Source organism: Mustela nigripes, unplaced genomic scaffold (genome assembly GCF_022355385.1).
Source record: "Mustela nigripes isolate SB6536 unplaced genomic scaffold, MUSNIG.SB6536 HiC_scaffold_75, whole genome shotgun sequence".
Lineage (NCBI taxonomy): Eukaryota > Metazoa > Chordata > Mammalia > Carnivora > Mustelidae > Mustela > Mustela nigripes.
Window position 1 is genome coordinate 2424691 of NW_026739490.1, and position 26009 is coordinate 2450699.

Below are 26009 nucleotides of genomic sequence, written 5' to 3' on the forward strand. Positions count from 1 at the left end.
AATCATCTCAATGCCTTTTTATTATTTATTTATTTATTTATTTAAGACTTTTTATTTATTCATTTGGCAGGCAGAGATCACAAGTAGGCAGAAAGGCAGGCAGAGAGAGAGAGAGGAGGAAGCAGGCTCCCTGCCGAGCAGAGAGCCCGATGCGGGGCTCGATCCCAGGACCCTGGGATATGACCTGAGCTGAATTCAGGCAGAGGCTTTAACCCACTGAGCCACCCAGGCGCCCCTCAATGCCTTTTTAAATTTACTATCAGGATTGAATCCATTCTATGGAGGCACCGAAATGAATTTGCCGTGCTTGTCTCCGTACGAATATACACTCAAACAAGCCTAGTACAGTTCCAGTGTTTTGTAAACTAGCAGAATTCACATTGTATAATAGTCCAATATCCAAAACCCTCAAGAAACTTGTACCATTTTTCTAAGGGTTGAGGTTTATTAACCAGAGCCAGATTAAGACCTTCATACTATAGAGATTATGAGCTCAAGACATGAGTAACTCCAAATAGCATCAACACTGAACCAGGAAATAAACATAACAAAGTACAAAATCCCAATTTTTCCCCATAATTACTTTATCTTGAGTTCTCTTCTCTCATTTTAAAACACCTTTGTGCTCCCACTTTACTGATGCCAAGATGTGTTCAATGTGCCTCTTGGGTGGGTATTCCAGCTCCAGCCTGACCGCCACCCACGCTATGAGACTACACAGGGGGTTCCAGAAGGGGAGAATGGCCAGCCACAGGTCATCCTCCTCTTCCCTCATACACCCTCCATTGGATTCAGTGACACTGTCCCTGGCTGCAGGCTTCGGTGCATTTCAAGCCTGGGAACAAGGAAGCCAGGACGAATGCAACAGAGGGGCAAGCTGATCCCAGGATGCCACTACCAAGAGGCATGTATTTTGCTTATAACTGCGTCTTAATTTAACACAGCTTAATTTAACACAGCTTATACAAGCTCACTGCACAATTCCACAGGACACCTGGGACAGTGGGCAGCAACAGGCCTCCACAGTTAAGAGGAAGCAACCAGCAAGAGCCATCGTCTTCCTCGTCCCTCTCTCTGTGTCTCCCACCCTTCCAAACAGGACGGTGGAGTGAGAGTAAGGACTTTAAGTCAGATGGTCCCAAACAAATGATTTTTACAATGCAAGTACAAGTGATGTACTTGAATGGACTTTAGGAATCAAAAAACTTCAACAGTGAGGATCACAGCATGTTAAACAGACCACCAGCACTGAAGGCACTTTTCCAGCTCTTTTATTCCTTTAATATCTTAACAAAAGATACCCAAAATTTAAAAAACCTTTGAAAAATATACAGTTTCATATTATTTACAGAACATGTAAGTACAGGTTCCAACATCATACAAACGTTGCTATGTTAGAAACGGCGAAAGGCAGGATATAACTCACTGCCTCCTGGCTGGTGCAGCCTAATGGCCACGCTTTCCTATTTCAACCCCCTTGTCACCTGCTAACCTGATACACAGACTGTTAGGCACCTGAGAGGCTGGAAGACTACTGAACTTGAACTTCAATACCTTCTGCTGTGACCTTATTACTTTCAAATTTACTGCATTTTAAATCTCTTTACAAGTCTATTTCATCCACCACTAAGCTACCTTTATTGTCATTATCCTAAATGATCAAATAGTAACCACGCCAACTATTAGTGTGTACACAGTTCTAAAAATCAAACATAAGACTGTGTGGCCAAGTTGTATCCAATAGATACTTAAACCCAGTAAATTCCTTGGTGCTTTGTAAGCAATCTCAACTCTGTTGAACAGAAGTGGCATCTCTTTAGTTTCCATGCTCTGGACTATGTTTCTTAAAAAGGTATTAAAAAGTGTCTGACGGTAACTGGAATAATTTGGTACCTTAGAAATTAATCTAGAACCCTAAGATACAAAATTCTAGTTTTATTTGTATTTAAAAATACATCGGAAATTCTGCATATGCCCATGATCAAGCTTATTTTCAATGCACATTACTTAAATTTTGATGACATGGTTTGTTCTGACAAGTCCTTTTTTCAAGGTGAACCCCGAATTACGGAAACTCCTGTAGATTTCCACTTGCCCTGCCACCAATGATGTATATTGCTTCCTTGCTAATGATGATCGGTGGCTTTCATCTGCCTTTGATCACCTGAACAGTTTTTCGACCATAATGATAGTAACTGTAAGCTGATGCAGCTGTGGTGAAAGCCGTGAAACACCTTTTTTTGGAAGAAAGAAAGAAAGGTTTAGTGGTCAAGTCTGAAACACAGTAACCATGAGAATCACAAAGAATACATGTAATAGAGTTATTTAAAAAGCAAAAAGGCCATGCGTGTGATTCTTTTTTTATCTTCAGGAATCTAAAGCTGCTGCTTTTAAGATAACTGTCAAACAGAATCTAGTTAATGAGCCCCAAAAAAATTACTAGCAATTGTCACATTTACCCAGCCATTATTCTAGGTGTCTTCTGCCATCATTTTATGTTCATAAGAACCGTCTCTTACAGAGCAGCAGACAGAGCCCCAGGGAACTTTGCTGAGGGCCACAGAACCTTGACTGAGCCCTGTCCAGAACCCTGGGCTCTTTCCACTGCTCCATGCTGCTGATGGTACTGGGCTTTTATTTCCTGCAGAATTTAAGCATCTGAGTCATTTTAAAGGAAATCCAGCTTTTTTTTTTTTTTTTTTCAATGATTTTTCCTTAAATGAACTGCCAGACTCACCAGATTCTCTTGGAAGCTCCATGAGTCATGCTCATGGCTTTCTGCATGCTCGTGGCCCCCCAGATTACTTTTTGGTGCACCCATGCATGTCTGCTCCCACCAGCTGAGCAAAAGTCATGGAGACTCTGTTTCTGTTTGATCCCAAAACTGTCTGTGTCAGTTAGATCATCTGAATTCACACTTGAACTAGTGCAACATCCATGTAGGAAGAGCTGCTATTTCTGAGAACTAAGTAGAATACTTTGGAAATAATTTATAAATCAAGGTGAGTTGCTAAGAACTACTGTCAAAGGCAATATGATTGTTGAAAGGCTAGAGAAAAATGGTCAAAATCTAGAAAGTTTCTATACTTAGATTGCTTTGTAAATGTCTTAAGTTCTTATATCACTTTAAAGAAACAGAAAATAAAAGTCAGAGAGGTTGTATTATGGATGTAGTTTAGTCAAGAAAGCGAAAACTCCCAGTTAGACTGATACTCAAAAAAAAAGGGCATTGGTCCTCTATCAAAAGATGTAGCATGAATCAGAAAAATGTATACACATATATTTTAGAAAATAAAATGTTTAGCACGTGTATCATCTTTACAGCTTCTTTGGCTGAACTGACTTTCGTTAACTAACCATTTTTGGGCTCAGACTGCATCAAGTAAGGCTTTAATTAAAGTGATTAAAGTGCACTAAAATACGGTGCTTCAAGTTCAGTGTGGTGCATCTGGACTCTGACAGTTTGAATTTGATGTATTTTCAAGGAGATACATTTCAAAGCTATAAGGATAGTAACATAAAAATCAAACTCCTTTCTCAAGTCTCCCTCCCATTATGCCCTTGCACCACTAGGCTGGATGCACTTTCCCCTCCCCACTCTCCTACACCCTACCTTGCTCGGGGTCGATCCTTCACCTCAGAGGCCTCCCCCAGTCTCTCCCTGTATAAACGGACTAGGCCTCCTGCTCAAATGCCACTTCCTCCCTGAAGCTTTCCCTCTTCTCCCTACCCGGGATCAAGTATCCTATCCTTGCCTCCTCCAAAACCCCAATACTTTATACGTCTCCTTCCTTTTAATTTGCATGAAAGCTCCTGTAATTTCTATATCCCATGCATGGTACTAAACTTCAGAACAGTATCAGTCATAAAATACAGCTCCCAACTTTACCCAGCTGGTGCTCCTCAAACACGGTAAGAACCAAGTAAATTCTAAGACCGTCGCAATAAGCCATTTTGCTGACATTCTCAGAGAGTAATTCTACACTTAGCTTACCACAGTATCTGAAGATAAATGCTGTCAGCGTAATTGAAAACTGGAGCTGCCAAAGAAGCGGCCACCAAGATTAACTGGACTGCTGTGTTTACCTTAAAAAAAAAAAAAAAAAAAAAGTCATAAATGAGCAGTGCCAAGGAGATCCTGTTTCAAGCTAGAGAAACAAAGGCACAGCCCATCATGCAGTAACATGACATCCTCGGCATGCCCGGTGTTGGAATAGCCTTGCCAAAGAAGCTGGCGTTCACACCCAAGGGGGAACTTCACTAACCGGCTCATCTGTCTCCATAGGTGCCCTTTACACTGAGGCTAAGGGGATGTCAGAAAATACCACTACCTTGAATTTCCATAGCAATTCAATAATGCTGCAGTGTTCTTGGCCTTTTTTCAGCTGTCTTTAAAATAGCCCCGCAGAATAGAAATAACAAAGCTACCTATACCATTTTCACGGGTGAAAATGTCACGGGCTAAGTGACTTGCCTGCAGTCATAGCAGGTTACAGGGCTGAACCCAGAACCCAGACTCGCTAGCCCTTCATCCAGTGCCCTTGGCTTGCCCAAATGTCAAACCCTAAGAGGTCAGAAAATTGAAATGCATTCATCTCCACGAGAAGAGGCTCGGGAGGCAAGGCGTATGTTCCCCGACCCTACAAGACAGCATGGAGGGCAGAAGGAAGAAAATAGAGCCAAAAAGGCGCTGGAGACTGCCTACTCATCCTGAGAAGCACGCTGGGGAAGAGGGTGTGAAGGATGTAGCAGGGGGACATGTGCACAGAAGCACCCCTATCGTCCATTCTGCAACCAAAAGACAAGAATCCCACTTCATCTTTAAGAAATTAAATAATAAAATTGTATCAAGAACTTCTTACACCTCCTTTGAGTTCCTTTCTAAGTACTGCTACACTCTGTTATGCTTGATACAAATGTAAATCACTGGAATCTAAAGAAAAACAGAAAAACAAAAATCCTATAACTCCACCTCAGCGAGTTTTATGTATAATGGTAACAACCCATCTGTCCCAAAGATGATCTGTGTCCCTAACCTACTAAAGTACTGTCACAAGGGACAGGACAAAAGGATGATAACAACAAACTTATCAAGGCTACTAGGAAAACAAACGTGCCTTGAGAAGCATTAATGAATGGTGTGTTCTCTGTATGCAAAGACTGGCACAGTTACCGTACTGAAAGGGGCTGAGGAAAATAGACAACAGACGGACAACTAAGAGTAGGAGTTGTTTATTACTAAGTACGTTTTCCTATCCTTTCCACGTAATCATCACTGGTGAAAACGAAGGGCCTGATTTTATGGTGTTTTCCCCACAGAAAGGAGGGTAACGAAAGGAACCTCCATAATTTCTCTGTAGCTCATCAAGATGCAACTGTATTTCACCTCATCCACCTTCCCAAAACACTGACCCTAATACCTCCTTCGGATGCTTAAAAGCTCAGGCCACCAATGCAAAACATATGCATTTACTAAGGACCCAAAAAAGCTCAAAAGACAAGAGAATTGGGTGAATGACCTCACTCTCTATCTCCTACAGTCAGCACACTGAAATAAATCTCGCTGGCAGCTGCTGCGGACTGAGGCTTATATTCATTATAATAAACATTTACAAGGGAATAACTTAAAAGGATGTGTGTGTCTTACCTTGCTGATAAAGGTTGGTTTTAACCTAGCAGTGGCATAGCAAGGATTAAAATACTTAGAAAGTGTTCGCTGGAAGAGGACAAAAAGATAAAGTTGATTCAATTTATCATTCACGTTTAAAACAAACATTTTATTATTATATGTAGCTAACAGTTACTAAATATTGACCATATTGCCTGGCTCTATGCTAGATAAGCCCTTTATCTGCATCTTCTTTTATCACCCTAAATGAGCAGTGTCTATATTCCTTATAAATCATATACAGGTTACTAAAAACAGATTTTTTTTTTAAATTTATAGATTACTCAATCCCTAGAAAACTCTAGGGACAGTAACTATCCTGAAATCTGCCTGATGACATCTGTTTTCTAAATAAACTCAATAAATCTCCCTTATTGCTATTTTCTTTCACAGACTAAAACATGAAATGAGTAAGATCCTGCTGTTTTCTCTGGATTGAGAACCAAAAGATGAGGTGATTATCCTAGGCCTATGTGCTCAAGTATCTGTACAACAATGAACAAATCTGCAAACAAACCATTCTGCATTCATACAACTGTGATTTTATAAAAATCTAGTTCCAGACAATCCATGGTTGAAGCTAAATCAGGCAGCAGAGGGACTTGGTCACACAAATATTCCTAAGAGTTTGCTGCTAGGGACAGGGCAATTCATTGTGGGTGATTCAAAGAGCAAGAGGACAGTTATGTGTGGTTTTAAAAAATTCTTGAAAAAAGTATAAAAAAATTAATGGCCATAAATTACTCCCATGAAGTGAAACTCAAGATACAATAGAGTGGGTCTGGTTTTTTTTTTTTTTTTTTAACATTAAGTTATAAGTAATAATAAAAGAAATTCTTTTTAAACAGACTCACCGGTGTTGGAAGAGTTCGATACCTGACGTAAAAAACAGCAGCAATCAGCATTACATCTCTTGAAATTATCATGTAAGTAAGTGGAACTGAAAATCAAATATAAAATAATTTTGAATGGGATTTTGGAAAATTACTGATATTACACATACAATAAAACCTCATTCAGCCTTATGAACTGGTATTTCACAGAAGCAAAAATGTTGTAAATAAATACTTATTGATGGTTTAGGGTCCTTATAGTGAACCACTGATTTTTATATTCTTCTCTAACCCACCCTCAAACCAAGTGAAGAACTACGCCTGCCTTTGAGAATGTCAATCCTCTTGCCTTTTTTTCCTTCTTGCCCGTGTTTTTAAGCTGTAGTTATTAATATTAGTGTCAGCCCTACTCAGCCCCTACTAACTCCTTTGTGACCTCTCAGCCTTGTGAATTTGGAAAAATGGTCACCAGGCTCACTATACTTACACGGAATTAATGAGATGGTACAGACTGGAAAAGATACTGAAGACCCGAACTATTATGCCAACTTCAGAGCTCTGATGGCTTCCACATTCTAGGCTATTTTATAAACAGTAAAATTTTCTGTATGTAACACTTGTGAAAAAAACAAATATTTTCATTCTTGTCTGGTCAGTTCCTATCCAGGCAACTGCTATTTTTTTTTCTGCTGCCCCATTCATTCAATTCTAATTTAAAAAAAAAATCCAATCAGTTGATAATTTTCTCATTATTCTTAAGATTCTATAGCATGGGGGTGCCTGGGTGGCTCATCAATTAAGAGTCCAACTCTTTTTTTTTTTTTAAAAGATTTTATTTATTTATTTGACAAGCAGAGATCTCAAGGAGGCAGAGAGGCAGGCAGAGAGAGAGAGAGGGAAGCAGGCTCCCTGCTGAGCAGAGAACCCGATGCGGGACTCGATCCCAGGACCCGGAGATCATGACCTGAGCCGAAGGCAGCAGCTTAACCCACTGAGCCACCCAGGCGCCCCAAGAGTCCAACTCTTGAGTTTAGTTCCAAGTCATGATCTCAAGGTCATGCGATGGAGCCCCATGTTAGGCTCTGTGCTGAGCCGGGAGGCTGCTTAAGATCCTCTCTCCTTCTCCCTCTGCTCCTCCTCACCGCCTCCAAAAGATTCTATAAAATGGCCCCAAAGCCAGAGCCAGCAAAATATAGATTAATACTCAAAGAATCACTGCTCCCTTGTTGAGTAACAATGGGAGGGCAGAGGTCCTGTTTCATTTCACATCCTTCTACACTACAGGAGGTCTTAACTATGAACATATATTGCTTCTAGTAGAAAAAAAATTTTTTTTTTAAAAGAAAAAAATCCTGACAAATTGTTTCAAACTAAAATAACAGGGTCATGTGTATCCCCCTTCCATAATACTTTCAAACAGCTCTTTTATGAATTACTTTTGAGATGATATTTATGGTCCTCTCCAGTTCTGAAATTCTTTTTTTTTTTTAATTAAAAAAATTTTTTTTAAATTTTTTATTAACATATAATGTATTATTAGCATCAGGGGTACAGGTCTGTGAATTTCCAGGTTTACACACTTCATAGCACTCACCATAGAACATACCTTCCCCAATGTCCATAACCCAGTTCTGACATTCTATTCAATGCAACTCCAGCAAAATCTAATTAGAGATTACAATTTAAATCTGTGTTGGTTATGGCTATGATATAAGTGTAGCTCCTTGGCCCAGTCCTGGATGACAAGACTACTTGAAAGAGAAAACACTTATCTACCACTCAAGTAATAGCATTTGGAAGACACAGAAGATACAGCTGTATGAGCCAAGTAACAAAACAAGATAGCCATGATTTTTAGGAGACTTCTGTGTCTGTAAAACATATTTTTCTACAGCAGTCATTAGCTGGCAAAATCTAACCATCAGATTTTAAGATGCAGCACACTCATGCAAATTACATACAGTAAACCTCCTAAACACAACTTTAGAAGAAACACTTGTTAGTGTATTTCATCATCACAAGGGAAAAGAGACTAGGACTTAGTCTTAAATAAGAAGTTTCTGCAGAAGAGATGAGGCAATTCAATACACCGCAAATCCTTGAGTTCTTGTTCTAACTAGTAACACCCACACTACCATTTATTGAGTATCTGGCACTCTTGTAAGCACTTCATACATACTGTCAATCGATTCCACAAAATAGGGACCGTCATTATTGCCATTTTACAAATAAGGAAAGTAAGCCTTAGGCAGATTATATATAATCTGGCCAAGGTCGGCAGTTACTGAGTAGTACAGCCAGTACTAGTACTGTACCACTAGTCAACAGTACAGTAAGCAGTACGGCTGGAGACCTAGGAGTGGAACCTAGGCCTATGAAATTCTCAGCCTATGCTCAGGCCAGAGTGCGAGGCTCCAGCCCAGCCATGTGAGTCATGATTAGCACTTCCAGACTCCGTGTACCATCTGTAACAGTCTGGCGGAGGAAAGGAAAGTTAACAAAAATCAAGTTTTCTCCAAACTGCCCGCCACAGAATCACCTTGGGAGAGCTTCACAGAAATACAGATGACAGCTCCCTGGGGGATTTGCATGCACAGCCAGGCTGGGACCCTGCCTCACCAGGTGGTATCTAAGGCCTCTGCCAACTGACAGTATACATACAGGCTTTTACTCTGGTTCTTTGGGCAATTTTATTGGGTTCCCTGGCTTCTGCATTTTCTAACTGCTTCCCCTTTCTCTCAAGCCTTCCCTTTCCTTTTCTTCCAGGGCTAAAACAGCTTTCATTTTGCTTATCAGAGTAGAACAGTGTGCTCGTGAGGGTAGAAGCGGGTAAAATGTGTCAGCGATTGCACCAAGGTTTTTTCCCTACTTGCTAACCCTATCTGAAATAGGTAATGTCTGCAACAAAGAGGCACATTACAGACTACTTTTATTAGGATTCAAGAGAAATAAATAAAACAGTTACTTTTACATATCACAAGCGGCCATTTCAATATCATAGGTTATTTCACTGAGAATAACAGAATAATTACAGAAATTGATTCAAACCAACAATAAGAATTTGCTATACAGTAAACCAGAAATAATACACAATACAGAAAAGAATCGTTATTTAGTAAAACAAATGCACCTAAGTACAAATTAACTTAGACTCACATCCCAGACTGCTACAAATGTAACAAACCAAATAAGTTGTTTTCATCCTTATCTCTCCTCCCATAGAGAGCAAGAAGAAGAGCAGAATTATTTATTATCCTAATTGAGGAAGAAAGCACATTTCTTACTCTTGAGGAAACAAAACTGTTCAAATCAAGGTGGATGGAACTTTTACAAAAATGCAGGCAGTATAAAAGTAAGAAGATGCAAGATAGCATATATACAGCTCTCCCCCTAAATCCTGCCTAAAATGACAGTGAAGGAATGAAAAGACAAAGTCCCAAAGAGAATGAGAAGACAAATTTCCCAGTTTCACATTTGTTAATAAGAACTACTTTAATTCAAACTGATTAAAGATACCTTAAAAAGCCCAACAAATCCCAAGCAAGATAAATAAAAAAGAAACTCATATCAAAGTGATCCGAAGGGGGCATCAACAGATGAATGGATAAAGAAGATGTAGTATATATATACAATGGAATACTATGCAGCCATCAAAAAACCCCCCGAAATCCTGCCATTTGCAACAACGTGGATGGAACTAGAAGGTGGTATGCTAAGCGAAATAAGTCAATCAAAGAAAGACAATTACCATATGATCTCTCTGATATGAGGAATTTGAGAGGCAGGGGAGGGGGTCATGGGGGGAAGGGAAGGAAAAAAATGAAACAAGATGGGACTGGGGAGGCAGACAAACCATATGAAACTTAATCTCAGGAAACAGACTGAGGGCTGCTGGGAAGTGGTGGGGGAGGGACAGGGTGGCTGGGTGATGGACATCGGGGAGGGTATGTGATATGGTGAGTGCTATGAATTGTGTAAGACTGATGATTCACAGACCTGTACTCCTGAAGCAAATAATATATGTTAATAAAAAAAAATAATAAAATAAAATAAAAATAAAGAAACTCATACCAAGATATATTACTATGAAACTGCAGAAAACCCCAAAGACAAAGAGAAAATCTTAAAAGCGGCCAAAGTAAAAACAGTTAACTTCAAAAAAGAAATGGATTAGCAGTTGATTTCTTTTACACCAACAACAAACATGAAAATTGAACGATATGTTAAATGTGCGGAAATGACTACCAACCCAGACTTCTAAACTCAATAAAAATATCCTTTAAGAACAAAGGCAAAATCAGAGAAAGAAATATACTGCCCAGTATCATTTATATGTAAAATTTTAAAAATAATAAAAATATAATAGAAGTTGAAATAGAAATAGCAAGTAAAAAAGTGGCTGCCAGAAGCTGGAGGATGGGAGAAACAGGGAGAGGCTGGTAAAAGCGTGCTAACTTCCACTTTTAAGATCAGTAAAGTCTGAGGATCTAATGTATCATACAGTGACTATAGTTGATTACACTGTATTGTATTAATTGAAATCTGCTAGGAGAGTAGAACTTAATATCCTCACACATACAAAAGAATAAAATGATCTCATAATACAAAAGGATAAAGGCAAAATAAAATTATTTTCAGACAAATAAAAACAAGAATGTACCACCAGTTGCCCAATATTAAAAGGACTTCTAAAGATGTACTTCAGATGAAAAAAAAGTGATCCCAGATGAAAGGGTTTAAGATACACCAAACAATGTAAGCCAGAAAAAAAGTAAATACGAAGATACATCTAAATGAACACTATTAAAACAATATCATGTGGGTTTAAGAAGTATATAAAATTAAAGCATGGCAACAATAACCAAAGTTAAGAAAGGAGTAAATGGAGGTCAAACACCAAACTTTGATAAGGATGAATAATTTTAAGAAAAACCCAATGGAAACAGAATATAACACAGCCAAACTGGCACACAGGGAAAACAAGTATGATGATAAAAAATCTATACAGATGTAGAAAAGCACGTATGAGCCAAATGAAACACATAAATGGAAGACTGCTATACAAATATTAGTAATCACAGTAAATGTTAATGGAAAGATAAAGTATTTTTAGACTGGATAAAAATAAAGAAAACCCGGGACGCCTGGGTGGCTCAGTTGGTTTGACGACTGCCTTCGGCTCAGGTCATGATCCCGGAGTCCTGGGATCGAGTCCCGCATCAGGCTCCCAGCTCCACGGGGAGTCTGCTTCTCCCTCTGACCTTCTCCTCGCTCATGCTCTCTCTCACTGCCTCTCTCTCAAATAAATAAATAAAAATCTTAAAAAAAAAAAAAAGAAAACCCAACTATCTTCATGCGGTTTACAAGAAATACCTAAAATATAAAGACACAGAGAAATTGAAAGTGATTTATCCATCAGGCAAACACTGACTTGATCATTATTGAAAATATGGAGGGTCACACTTCATAATAAAACATTCAATTTATCAAAAAAGACAAAAACATCTAATTTATATACACTTAACAGCAGGACTTCAAAAGGCACAAAGCAAATATCAGACTACAAAGAAAAATAATGGAAAACTAAACACAAAGGAAACTAACCTACTCTTAGTATCTGACAAACAAGCAGACCAAACAAAAAAGAACTCAGTAAAGATTTAAATATCAGGATTTAAAATTTGACCAAATGGATATATAGAGAACATCACAACCAACCACTACAACTTCAAAAATTCATTTGAAGCACATGTAAAATGTTTATAAAATTTGAATGTAGGGGTGTCTGGGTGGTACTCAGTCAGTTGAGCATCTGCCTTTAGCTCAGGCGGTCCTGGGATGGAGCCCCAGGTCTGGCTCCTTGCTCAGAGGGAACCTGCTTCTCCTTCTCCCTCACCCCTCTGCCTGCCACTCTCCCTGCTTGTACTCTCTCACTCTCCTCACTCTCCCTCTTTTTTTTTTTTTTAAAGATTTTATTTATTTATTTGACAGAGAGAGACACAGTGAGAGAAGAAACATAAGCAGGAGGAGTGGGAGAGGGAGAAGCAGGCTTTCCACAGAGCAGGGAGCCCGAAGTGGGGCTCGATCCCAGGACCCTGCGATCATGACGTGAACCGAAGGCAGATGCTTGATGACTGAGCCACCCAGGTGCCCCACTCTCACTCTTTCTGTCAAATAAATAAAATCTTAAAAAAAAAAAAATCGACCCTATACTTGCCTGAAGGGCTAAAATCAGAGCATGTTCTCTAGATATAAGGTAATTACGCTTGACATTAGTAATAAAAACATACCTAGAAAACCTCACAAATTAAGAAATAAATTTTTATTAACCCCCTAAGTCAAAGAAAGAATTATAATGGAAACAGAATATTTTGAACTCAATAATGGCAAAAATACTTCTATTGACACAGGAGATTCAGTGAAAGGGATACTTAAGACAAAATGTACAACCCTAAATGCTAACTAGAAAAGCTGAAAGGTATGAGTTAAATATTCATCTACAGTTGTGCTGTTGTGGGAAAATAAAGCACCTAAAATGTGGCTGGTCTGAAAGAGAGATGCTGTAAAATGAAAATTACACTGGCTTTTGAGAGCATAGTATGAGGAAAAACTCACTAATTTTTTATTACACATTGAAATGATATTTTTGATCTAGTAGGTTAAATGTTACTAAAATTAGTTTCACCTGTTCCCTTTTCTTTTTAATATAGCTACTAGAAAATTTTAAATTAGATATATGGCTCCCATTATATTTCTACTAAACAGAACTGATCTAAAGAATTTGGAAAAAGGACAGGAAGGGAAACCTGGAGAAAGAAATAGAAGAACAAGATTTAATGAAGCAGTAAGCATATCAGACAAAGCCAAAAGTTGGTTCTTTGAAAAGATTCATAAAACTGATATACCTCTGTTAAGACAATTCAAGGGAAAAAAACAAAGAAGGGACAAATAACTAATAATCAGGATGAAAAGGGGGACAGCACTGCTACATATCCTAAGAACATCAAAAAGTTAATGGGGATACCATAAATAGTTAATGGTAAATCTTTATAAATGTTGTTGTAATGGACAAGGTCTTAGAAAAACACCATAACTTACCAAACAGACAAAAGATGAGCCAGAAAATCTGAATCATCCTATAACAAAAAAAATGAATCACCTATTTGAAAGCTCTTTCCTAAACTCCAGTCCTCAGGGTTTCAATAAGCTCTACCAAACATTTAAAGAAGGAATATTGCAATTTCACATAAACATCTCCCAAGAATGGGGGGGAAAACCCTAGACTTCCTAACTCTTATTATGTGATCAGTATAAATTTAATAGTAAAACCTAATATATCCTTGTTGGATAACCTTCAACAAAATATTAGAAACTAAATTCAGCAATATTTTCATAATCTATCATGAGCAAATTAGATTTATACCAGGAATTTCAGGTTGATTTAACATGAGAAAATCAATAATGTAATCCATAACACATTAAGAACTTAAAAAAGAAAGTACATGACTAATACATGAAGAAAAAGAATTTGATATAATTCAATATCTAATTGTAATAAAAACTCTTAGCAAACGCCCAACAGAAGTGAACTTCCGTAACCTAAAAATATATATATAACCCTAAAGGAAATATCTTATTTAATAGTGAAATGCTGGTAACTTTCCTTTTCAAACTGGAAACAAAACACAGACACCATTCCTATTCAACACTGTACTGTGCACTATGGAAAAGGAAGGGAAAAAAAAGGTAAAAGAATTGGAAAAGAGGAAATACACTATCATTAATTATAGACAATACTTAATTAAGGATATAGAAAATCCAAGAGAATTTACATTATTAGAGTAAGAGTTTTAAAAAATATTTTATTTGATAGAGAGAGCAGGAATGGGGGGGAGAGGGGCAGAGGGAGCGGGAAAAGCAGACTCCCCAATGAGCAGGGAAACCCGACATGGGGCTCGATCCCAGAATCCCAGGATCATGACCTGTGCTGAAGGCAGATGTTTAACTGACTAAGCTACCCAGGCACCCCGAGAATAAGAGTTTAACAAGTTTTGCTAGCACAAAAATCAACAGAAATAGAACTGACTTTAGTTATTACAAAATGAAATCGTAAAAAGCTACCATTTAGAAAAGCATCAAAATTACCAAGCAATAAATACCATGTAATAAATCTAATAAAAAATTGTTTATTACCTCTCTGAAGAAAACTAACATTCTGACATTTTTTTAAAAAAGATTTTATTTATTTATTTGACAGAGATCACAAGTAGGCAGAGAGGCAGGCAGAGAGAGGAGGAAGCAGGCTCCCTGCTTAGCAGACAGTCTGATGTGGGGCTCGATCCCAGGACCCTGAGATCATGACCTGAGCTGAAGGCAGAGGCTTTAGCCCAATAAGCCACCCAGGTACCCCCATTCTGACATTTTAAAAAGACTAAATAGAGTAGATGTATCATGCTCATGTACTGGAAGATCAATATTATAAAAGTAACAATTATTTCAAATAGAGCTATAGACTCAATGCAATCCCAATTAAAATTCCAACAGGCATTTCTGGGGAACTTGAAAAGCTGATTTTAACATTTACATACAAGGGGCGCCTGGCTGGCTCAGTTGGTAGAGCTGGGGGCTCCCAATCTCAGGGTCCGGAGTTTAAGCTCCATATTGGGTGTAGAGATTACTTAAATAAATAAACTTAAAATACATTAAAAAAATAAAATTTACACACAAAATAGAAAGGGTTAAGAACATCAAAGGTGGAAGGACTTGCTCTACCAGGTATTAAGACTTTTAGCAAAGGAGTAACAATTAAGGATGGTATTAGTATAAAAACAGACAAATCAATGGGGAACAACTAAGACAACCCCCAAACGGACCCATGTATATACGGACATTGCAGTGAGCCTGGAAATACAGACTTTTCCATAAAAAATGCTGGGACAGGGAACCTGGGTGGCTCAGTTGATGAAAGAGTCTGACTCTTGGTTTTGGCTCGGGTTGTGAAATTGAGCCCCAAGCTGGGCTCCCACACACAAGAATCCCCATGTTCCTCTCTCTTTGCCCCTCCGCCTGCTTACCCTCTCTCTAAAGAAAAGAAAAGAAAAAATCTGTTTTTAAAAAGTGCTGGGATAATGTGATACCCACAGAAATAGCTAGAAAATTAATTTTTAGGAGAAATAATTTTTTTCTAAAATATCAACTAGAAAAAATGTAAACAAAAAAATCTAAAAACTTTCCAGTACAAAACAATCACATATAGGAAAAGGGACCCAAATGGCATGAGACATCTCAACAGCAAGATGGAATCTGGAAGTCTACAGAACAGGGTCTTCAGAATTCTTAGTGAAAATCATCTGCAACTGAAAATTATGCCCAATTCAAATCTCAATCAAGTATGGAGGACAGAATAAAGACATTTTAGCTGTCTTTAGAATAAAGACATCATGAACCTCTGAAACTCTGGCTGCCATAGTACATCCTTACAAAGGAAACAACAGAAGTTTGCACTCCACCAAAAGGAAACTCTCAACAAAGAAGCCACGGAAACTTGGAAAAATAGACCCAACACAGAAGAGAGACAACAGAAATTCCCAGAATAATAGCAAAAAAGAATTCTCAGCTTACAAAACAACATATACTTATTCAGGTAAATCTCACAGGAACATTATCTATTATGCTAAAACCTGGATACTACTTCTTTGTTCAAAAGGGAAATACCTGATCAACCTTTGTAAAGTAATACAACAAAATGCAAAATAACTCTAAAAAATTGGAGGCATGAAAGTATTTGCACACATGCACACACATACAAGATCATTTGGATCTTGAATAAAATCAACAGAATGTTGGTTAGGTTCCTTTCCCCTCCACAAATTATATTAGAATGAGAGTACCCTTGCCCCTTCAACATCCCCAACCGTATACAGACCAAAATTCTGAATTTCAAAGAAACACATAAATATAAACATTAATCCATTTTATTTTTTAATTTGGCATGGGAATTTAAAAGCCTAAAAATAAAAGAGAAAAAGAACCTCTAGATTGAGGAGACTATACTAGACTGAAATGCCATTACACTTCTTCCTATCAAATGGCAGTAACAACATGCTATGGAAAGACCATGCGGCAGTGTTTGCTTTATTCTCAGATTCTATTTCTAAAACTTGGAAATTAACAGTTTAGTCTAAACCAAGGGAGAAAAATTAACAAATACAGCTTAAGTAGAAAATGAACAACCAGAAAAGCGCATGCAAAATAAAAAGCAAAAGATTGTAAAATTTAGTTAGAAAGAGTATTCAGATAATGTACAAACTATACATATTTTAATATATATTATATATATATGTGATTTCAAGTTGCATAACAATGTCTAAGTAAAACTAGTAATGTGAGGTTTTATAAACATTTTCAGGATTTCAGAGCTCTCATTTTTTTATGATTAAACTGTACTAAATAAGCAACAGACTTAAGAAAACTTTAAATTGCTTTCAAAAACCAGGCACTAAGTAGGAATATAAAATACCATTTCAAAAAATTCTAAATATGAATTAGCAATGCGAAATATTTGCTTAAATTTAACTTTAAACAATCTAAAACAACAGATTCTGCTAATAAAACAAGGACATAAATTCTAAAGTAAAATAACAGCTTGACAATCAGAACAGTTCAATGGTTTAAAATCAGGGAAACAGTTTAAAGTTGAAAAATATATTTTTAAAACAAAAATTATTTGTCTCTCAATCAAGAGAAATTCTAAACTGACTAATGTTATTCTTCCCTATGCTATTTAAAAGTACGCAGGATGGCGTTCTTACCTGGAATAAGATCTGCATAGGTCAAGCTAATATATAAGATGCTGATAAGTATTTTATCAGCAAGTGGATCAAGAGCACTTCCCAAAGCTGATTTTTGATTGGCCCAGTTTCGAGCAATAAATCCATCCAACTGAAAATAGAAGTTTTTTTTAAAACAAATGTCATAATAGATACAGAGTAGATATCTTGAAGGTTAATAGATACCAGAATAACAAGTATATTTTCATAAAATGTTAATAAAACCTCTTCTGTTTCTTACCCTCAAACCTTCTCATTCTTTCACTGGTTTGGTCTAAAAACAATTTCACTTTTCTACAGTACTTTTCTTTCTCTAGGCCTTCCAGTATTTCTTTTATTTTCATAAGGCCCTGTTGTGGGTTGAATCCAAACACAAACTTAGAGATTTAAAGGACCCCCAACAAAGCCATAGAAAGCATGGCGGACAGAACACGGACTGGCAGCCACTCCTTTGAGCCCTGGGTTATTTCACTACAGCCAAAATAGCTGCTTTTGCTTGCCAAGGACTACCTGTTAACTCTTAAGACTTCGATTTTCACTCCTACCTACTTTTCTATGGTAAGAACCAACACAACAGTTCTCACTGTTATTTTTTGTTTAGTGCAACTGTTAATTCCATGTTTGACTATATGTGAATAAAAAACTCAATCCTCAGGGGCGCCTGGGTGGCTCAGCTGGTTCAGTGTCCAGCTTTTGGTTTTTGGCTCAGGTCATGATCTCACAGGTCATGAGATCCCAGCCCTGTATCGGGCTCAGCATTCAGCTCCACATTCAGTGGGGAATCTGCTTAGTAAGACTCTCTCCCTCTGTCCCTCCCCCCTCACCTGCATGTGTGTGCTTTCTCTCTCTCCTCTAAAATAAATAAATCTTAAAAAACAAACAAACAAACAAACAAAAAAACCCCAATCCTCTGTACCCGGCCTAATTGAAAATCTTCATATGAAAATTACTTACTCACTATTCCTGGAAGCCAATCATATTTTAAAGCAGAAGTCATACATGGTTATCAATGGGCCAAATGGGGCCTGCAAGCAGCTTTTTGCTTAACCTGTCCAGAGCTTTCCAAACCATAAATTAATTGCCAATATTTAAATATTCAAGTCTTACCACAAAAGTCCAGATCTCTAATTTCATTTGAGAAATGGAAAGATCTGATTACCCTGGGGCCACAAGATGAAAGCAACTATCACCTATTCCCATTAAATAAGGGAGGTTATTTTCTGGCTTTCCAAGTCTCTACCTGACTTTCATTCACTTTATTTAATTTCAAGCTTCAACAAATGTTTGAATTTTCTAGTCCTATTTCCAAGGACAAAGAACCAAGGAGAAATTAACTTAGACATAATTTAACATGTACATTTTAAAGGATAAATAAGTCCTCTGTATCTCAAGTACTCCAGTGAGTGAGTTAGAGGTTTATGGTTAAGAACTTGCCTTTGGCAGCAGAACATAACTGGGTCAAGTCCTGGCTCAGCCCTTTACTATGTGACCTTGGGGAAATTATTTGGCCCAAGCTTCCCTTTCCTCATCTGTATAACCTACCTCAAAGGGTTTATTGTCTTCAGCACATAATGGAATTAATACTATTTAGTACTCAGTAAATGCTCAAGGAAAAAAAAACAGTTACTAGCTTTTACTACAGCCACTGAAAGAACCTATTTTCTTGTAAATATACTACATGTAACAATGTCTAGAACTGGGCACTGGGGCCTTGGGAGATTCAGGTTTCAGTTCAGCTTTTGATCTCAAGGAACTTAACCCTCCACTTTTTCACTAGCATTCTGGTCTGGTCCTCCCTGTTCTTCTACTTACATTAGATTCCAAGGTTGACCAACATCACCGCTCCTTTGCAGACATCTGTAACTCTCTCACTTCACTCTTTTTTTTTTTTTTTAAAGATTTATTTATTTATTTGACAGAGAGAGATTACAAGTAGGCAGAGAGGCAGTCAGAGAGAGAGGAGGAAGCAGGCTCCCTGCTGAGCAGAGAGCCCGATGCGGGACTCGATCCCAGGACCCTGAGATCATGACCCGAGCCAAAGGCAGCGGCTTAACCCACTGAGCCACCCAGGCGCCCCTCACTTCACTCTTTATCCGCTCAAAACTATCCATGTACTTACTCCAGGCCTGCACCTAATCAACCGACCATTGCTCAAGAACACGTAAGTGAGCTAAACTGATCTCACTTCAAATTCGGAATCATAAATCTCCCATGGGCGCTCAGTACTGCCTGGCAATCCCACACCTGCCTCTTTACCTTTCCTTTTCACACTGTCTGTTCGCACTTCAAGACTACTTCTCCTTCACTCCCAAAGCCTCTCACTCTAACTCATGATCATATCTATACTTTCCTTGAAAAACAGGAACAGATTGTTAGCACTCCCTTATATTCCCACCCACAAATCCACCACCTACCTCCTGTACCCAGACACATTCTCTGCCTTCCCTGATTCATGATCCTAGGCCCTCTCACCTTCTCTGAGTTGCCTCTCTTCTCCCCCATCTCTCTTGTATCATCAATCTCCTCCTTTCTGTCTGGTCTGGTCTTTTAATTAACCAGGTAATTAAAAACAAAATTTCCCCAGTGCTACCTTCCTTGACCCTACTTCCCTATACCCCTATAAAGCAAAACCTTCTCAAAGCCATGTGTATGGTCATCATACCTCACATTTGTTGCCAAACCACTCTGACTGTCCCCACTCCTCTAGAGATGGTGCTCATGAAGATTGCCAATGAATTCAACATTTTTGGCATACTTGACCTCAACACAATTGAAGCACACTGTCTTCACTTAACTTTTGGGACACCTGATGGCCTAATTTTCTTCCTTTCTCAACAGCTCTTTCTCAGTGTCCTTCACGGGCTCCTTTTCTATTGCTTCACCTACTGCTCATTTCTCTGACCCCTTCTCTTCTTTAATCTAGCCAAAAATCACTTCACCCAGACTTGACCATCCATATGCTGATAACTCTCAAATTTATCTCTAACCCTGACTTCTTCCAACTCCAAACTACTACTACCAAACTGATTACAGGCACAACAACTCTTGGTACTTTTCTATTCTGTCCTACCCTGAATGTTGCTCATCACAGAAACTGTTACCTTCATGCACTAGTTGTTGAAAAGAAAACAAAAAGTAACAGCCTTTTGGACATATTTCTCTCACTGCACATATGCAATCCACTGACTATCAACTCAATCTTCAAAACATATCCCAACTCACTCATTTCTCTCCAAACTCCCACCCAGACCAAGCTACTACCACTGCCACTCCCCCAGGTAACTGTAAGCCTCCTAACCAGCCTCTCTGCTTCCATTCTTGCCTTCCTACAATCTATTTCCCATATACAACATCAATCAGGCCTTGTCATTCCCCTGCTTAAATTCCCCACGACTCCCACTATCTGCCCAGTGGCCAATCTAGAGGCATCAAAACCTCCATGAAGTAAATGTGAAATATGGTGCCAGATAGCTCAGGTTTTCACATACACTGTATATTTAGAAAAATGTAAATGAGGCCTGAGTTCAGGGAATACTACAATCTCATGTAGCAGCTAAAAAAAGGTATGAGCAAAAGAAGAGCAAATCCAGTAACTAAAAAAAGATCTTTTTACATTAAAAAAAAAAATCCATTATCAATATAACGGCCTTTGACAGACTTGGAGTGTGTCTGAGTAGAGACCTTCAGGCTACAGAGATAAAAGCAAGGACAAAAAGAAAAAAAAGAGAGAGAGAAAAGAAAGAAACTGTGAGAATGGGGAGAAAGAGTGACAAATAGGAGCTAAACTGAAAAAAAAAAAAAGTGGGAACCATTCTGAGATGCTTATTTGGAAATGCTATATAATGCACTTGTCCTCCTTTGCTTACCCTGCAAATTCTTCACTTAATCCTGTATTGTTCACCAGTGCTAATGGGCAGGTGGAATTTTGTGTCTGTGAACCTCAGACGGAATAGCTGACATTACAGATACTATACAACTGTTATTTATAGAAAATTAGTTTATCTTCACTCTCACTAAATAAGTATCAAGCAATACTTTCCAAACATAAATCAGTCTGAAGAGGCACCAAAACATTACTGCCTGTCTGGTGCTCACACAGATCTCAGACCAGCCTTGTCTGAGGATATAATGTATTTATTTCTACATGAGAACTCTGCTCTCAAACTTCTCCTCTATCTTTCCACCACTTTCCTCAACTGCGTTTTTAGAGAACGTGTAATTTTAAAAGTCATTTTAAATCCCTTATGCAACAAGGCGGGTGATAAATACAAGTAATGTCTCACATGCTGATGGCTGGTAGTACACAAAAGCCTCTTTCACACATATGCTGCCTTCCATTATAAAATTGTTTTCCAAGTTCTAATTTGATATAACCCAAATAAATCCTCTGAAACTGACACAGTGATATAAAAGGGCTATTTTTTTCATCTGTCCAACTACTGGGGGAGTGGAAGAAGGAAGGATGCCTAATGCCTGGCCCAGGGCAGGACCTTCTGCTGGGTTAGTCAGAGACATTGCAGAGCAGGGATCAGAAACCAAATCTGTGTGAATGCTTATAGCCTCCCACCAGCATAAACTTGAGTAGAGCTCTGACCTCTACAAGCTCCCTGGTCACAATAACAGACCCACTGTTTCCGCCCCCCACCAGCCAAACCAATTGTTAAGTTGTTAAGATCAGAGTATTTCTATTACAATAAACAGAAAAATAGTCTCATAACTTCTCTCCTTTATTTCTATTCCTAAAGCAAATACTTGGCTTCTTGGGAATTTCTAAGGGTTTTTCTTTAACTAAAAAGTTAAAAACCAAGAGTAAAAAGCACTCCTCCTATGCCTCCCAATACCTTTTACTTCCTTCTTTACATCACTTAAAAAATAGAGTTCCACACAGACGTTAAAGACAAGTCCTTATACAAAGTACTGGGTCAAATACATCTTGAGGATTTCCTTCCAGGAAAAAGCGGACTAAGTCTGTGCTATTTCCAGTGTACCAGAGACCCTGGGATTTGAAAGGGGAGCAAAACAGGGGAAGTGCATTTACAACTTACCAAATCAGTTAGCCCAGCTAAAGCAAAAACTCCTAGTGCAATATTAAAATCCTCTTCAATAATCAAATAGCCCAAAACTGGGGCCAAGCCAATTCTTGTCATTGACAACATATTTGGGATTGTCCATGGGTTTTCATACTGAAACACAAAGACAACAAAATTTAAATTAAATGCTAGGAATTCATACTTTAACCATATTAGAAAAATATGCTTATACCAACTTAGGAGTCAAAAACTATATTAACTTTAAATTTAATACTTTGACTTTTAAAATCCATTCTGTTGTTTACAGACCATAGCACTAAACTATCAGAAATACAGAAGATGAAGATATGTCATATGCCCATAAAGTATCTGCTATATAGAGAGTGTGTGTATGTACACGTACACACACACACACATTTCTTAAAGAAAGAAAAGAATATGTATTATTTACCATATAGGTCAAGGCTTTAATATAGGACTTCAGGATTAGAATTCAAACCTTACAACACTCTGCTTTTAACAGTGTAACTTCAAGAATATCTTATACTTCAAGTAGAAAAGTATCAGGGAAAAACAAACAAATAAACAAAAACAAGCCAAATTACCAACCCCAGGCATTTTGGCCTAAAATGCTTAGCAAATAACTTCTCTCCCTCCCCTGCACATACCCATCAAAGGAAGGCTAAATGCTATACAGTATATTGGACATATGATGAAGAGGGAAAAAAAATTTAATTCCATGATCTCATCACTGAATGGATAATTGCTGGAAGAAAATGGAGATAGAAATAGGGATTGAGACCTTTAGGAAATAAAGAGAAATTATGTAAATCTGCTCAAAACAGCCATGAAAAAAAATGTTAAAATTTCCACCTAGAATCTGAGGGCTTTAATATTCTTTGAAACTTCATTTGGAGCCAAGCTGTTTGAAGTTGGCACTAGCAAAAGGGCTCTTTGGCAGCTACTATGAAGAACATTACTTACTTGCCAAACAAAATCTGTTGCATGAGAATATTTCAACTTTAAAAAGCCCCACCCCAGTGGAGCTAAGATACCCTGCCCAACAGATACAGAAATAATACCAAGAAAATGTCTCCCTAAAGCCTGGACTTTTTCTCTACTGGTGAAGGTTGCCAACTCCTACCCCATGGGACTATCTCCTCACAAGACTAAGCCTACTCTTAATTAGTAACCAATTAATCTGAACCTTAACTTTGATTTTTTTAAAACAGTGACAGTTTCCATTTCTAAAGAAATCTTTTAAAATTCCATGAACCATCCCATAAGAAAAAGCAGTTCTCTAACGATACTAAATCTGTGTTTATAAACAAACGGGTAAGAAATGTTTACCTTAATTTGAAAAGAGAATGGGGTTGTTAGGGCAGAATACTGCCATTTAAAGCTACAGAAAAAACTTCAAATTCTCCGGAAACAAATCACCAAACAAGAAGCAATACAAACCTCTTTTCAAGGACCCTTTATTGAAAGTAGAACACATTATGTAATGAAATGGGAAAATTCTGGGAACATATTCCAAATTCAAGTTCAAAGGTCAGAGTGTTTCAGAACCCAAAGAAAAAACTCTGTTTACCATGGTCTGTTAACCATAATGTGGTACCGAGTAAGTCAAACACTGATCCAATATTACAGCAAATGAGAGGGGGGGGAAAAGTTCATGACTGAGAAAAAGGAATCACAAAACAAAAGGCCAAAATAGAGTCCCAAAATCAATGTCAGAAATACCCACAGGGCAAAATTAAAGACAAAGTTGCAAACAGCCAGATCATTTCATTTGGCGAACTAATCAACAGAACTATAATGTTGTTGGAACAGTGAAAGAGACTTCTTTTTAGCTCCATATAAAATATTTTTAAGTACCTCATTAATTTCTAATCATTACATTTGCAAGTTTCTAAATTACAATTAAGAGAGCTAATCTCAGATTACCCAACCAGATAACCTGTGGCATACTCGACCAACTACTGCCGCTCTGGGAAGGACTTCAGCCACCATATGGCAACCTCAAAGCATCCAGCATTCAAACCCCGACATACTTTAGCTATTAGTGGAGCTGAGACCCCGGCCAGGAGGTGGCCACCTCAACCCATGCTGTACAACTGATGAAAGCAGTACAGGGCCCACTGAAGACATAACAATTGAAGATGTAATAATTGCATGAGCCTTGCTAACATGACATCAAAAGCTCTCCCATATTCATGCTCTGGTGTCTTCTGCTTGGGCAGTATTTCAAAAGGTAAGCAGACAAATATTTCGTTCTATTACCTCAAAAAAAGAGTTGTAATCTTCTTCAATAATTAGAGGTTAAAGAATCCTTTAATTACGATTATTTAATTATCCTTCATCTTGTAATACATAAGGTTACCAAAGGTCAAATGATAGTGAACCAAACCTGCACAAGCCAAAAGGCTTGTATACTCTTCTGAAGATTCCTACTGACTTGCCCTAAACATTGGGGAATGGCTTCAGAGAATTAAAAATAGACTTAATAAGACAAGTGAAGGCTATTTTTACCAATGCAATATCCTGTGGCCGATCCCGCTTAAGGTGCGGACAGAAAGCGGGTAGGGAAGGAGGAATTCAAACTCGACCGCCGAGACTAAAGGTGGACTCGGCTGGCACCTCTGAAATTCATCCCAACTGAATGACCTGCCCGTTACTCTTCAGGGAACGGTTTACAAGTTCTGGAACGGAAATGTCTGACTTGGGGCAGTCAGAGCACGTTATTTTCCTCCAAGTCCGACCTCCGTGAGGGCCCGCAATCCCGACCCAGGGCTGCCCCTCCGCCGCCGCCTCTATACATACCAGGCTGGTGGCGCTCGCCTTGCCCCATCGGCCGCCCCGGGCCTCCGCGGCGGCGTCCTCTCCGGCTGCGGGCCCGGGAGCCGCCTTCCCCGCGCCGGAGCAGTGGCCCCGTGGGCTGGCCCCAGGCAGCCGCAGACCGAGCGCGGCGGGGCGCAGCCACCAGCGCTCCACCAGGCAGCCTAGGCAGCCAGGCACCGAGCGCAGCAGAGCCCCGCGGGCGCGCCCCTTGCCCGGCCGCACCCCTGGCGCCCATGCCGCGCTGCGAAGGAAGCCCCACGAGCCGCGGGCCACGCGCGAAGCCAGCATGACCCTGCCGCCGCGCCGCGAGGACACAGGCGGCTAGAGCTCAACAGCCTGGGGCACCGGCGAGCCGCCTCTCCATAGAGTGCCCACAACGTCGCGGAAGCTCAGCCGCCTCCATAGCAGTTTTCAAACCCCAGCACGCTTGGCTTATACAGGTGGCCCGGAGCCGCCAAGGACGACGCCTTCGCGACGCTTTTGCGACACCGTCGGCGCTAGCCTTCCCAGCGCCCCCGGCGGTAGCACAAGGAGCGTTGCGTTGGGCCCCGTGGGCTTGCTGGGAGCCGTAGGTTCGTGGTGCTGTGGCTTTCTTTCTGCCTTGGTCGGGAGCTTAGGTCCGCCGGGAGGGGAGCACAGGAACTGTAAGGCTGAGTGACGGCGGGGCCGATGTGGCCTGAGAGCGTAGGAGCCGTTTCGGGTCTCGGCCTGAAGCCCTCCGAGGCCCGTGACCTGCAGAAGACCCCCCCGCCCCACTCCGAGGTGTGTGCGGCGCTCCGGGGGTCCTCGTGGGAGGTTTAAATATCAG

The 26009-nt window shown here is 39.2% G+C and overlaps 1 protein-coding gene across 1 annotated transcript; it reads right to left on the minus strand.

Annotated features, from left to right (window-relative positions):
* Positions 1 to 1254: 1254 nt before the first annotated feature.
* LOC132008132 (cardiolipin synthase (CMP-forming)) lies at positions 1255 to 25643 on the minus strand. The gene is made up of 7 exons (XM_059386526.1): positions 25184 to 25643; positions 22376 to 22513; positions 17313 to 17442; positions 6523 to 6608; positions 5648 to 5716; positions 3995 to 4086; positions 1255 to 2234 (listed from the first exon to the last, which is right to left on the minus strand). The coding sequence occupies exons 1-7, from the start codon at positions 25487 to 25489 to the stop codon at positions 2147 to 2149; spliced, it is 909 nt and encodes a 302-aa protein (XP_059242509.1). The 5' UTR covers positions 25490 to 25643; the 3' UTR covers positions 1255 to 2146.
* Positions 25644 to 26009: the final 366 nt, after the last annotated feature.

Bases quoted from the DNA above. Each gene is read 5' to 3' on its own strand.
- LOC132008132 (XM_059386526.1), bottom strand. From the start codon at position 25,489: ATGCTGGCTTCGCGCGTGGCCCGCGGCTCGTGGGGCTTCCTTCGCAGC. The intron at 5,717-6,522 runs GTGAGTCTGTTT...GTCCTCTTCCAG, and splicing joins ATCGAACTCTTCCAACACCG to CGAACACTTTCTAAGTATTT. The intron at 2,235-3,994 runs GTAAGCTAAGTG...TTCCAAAAAAAG, and splicing joins ATTTATCTTCAGATACTGTG to GTGTTTCACGGCTTTCACCA.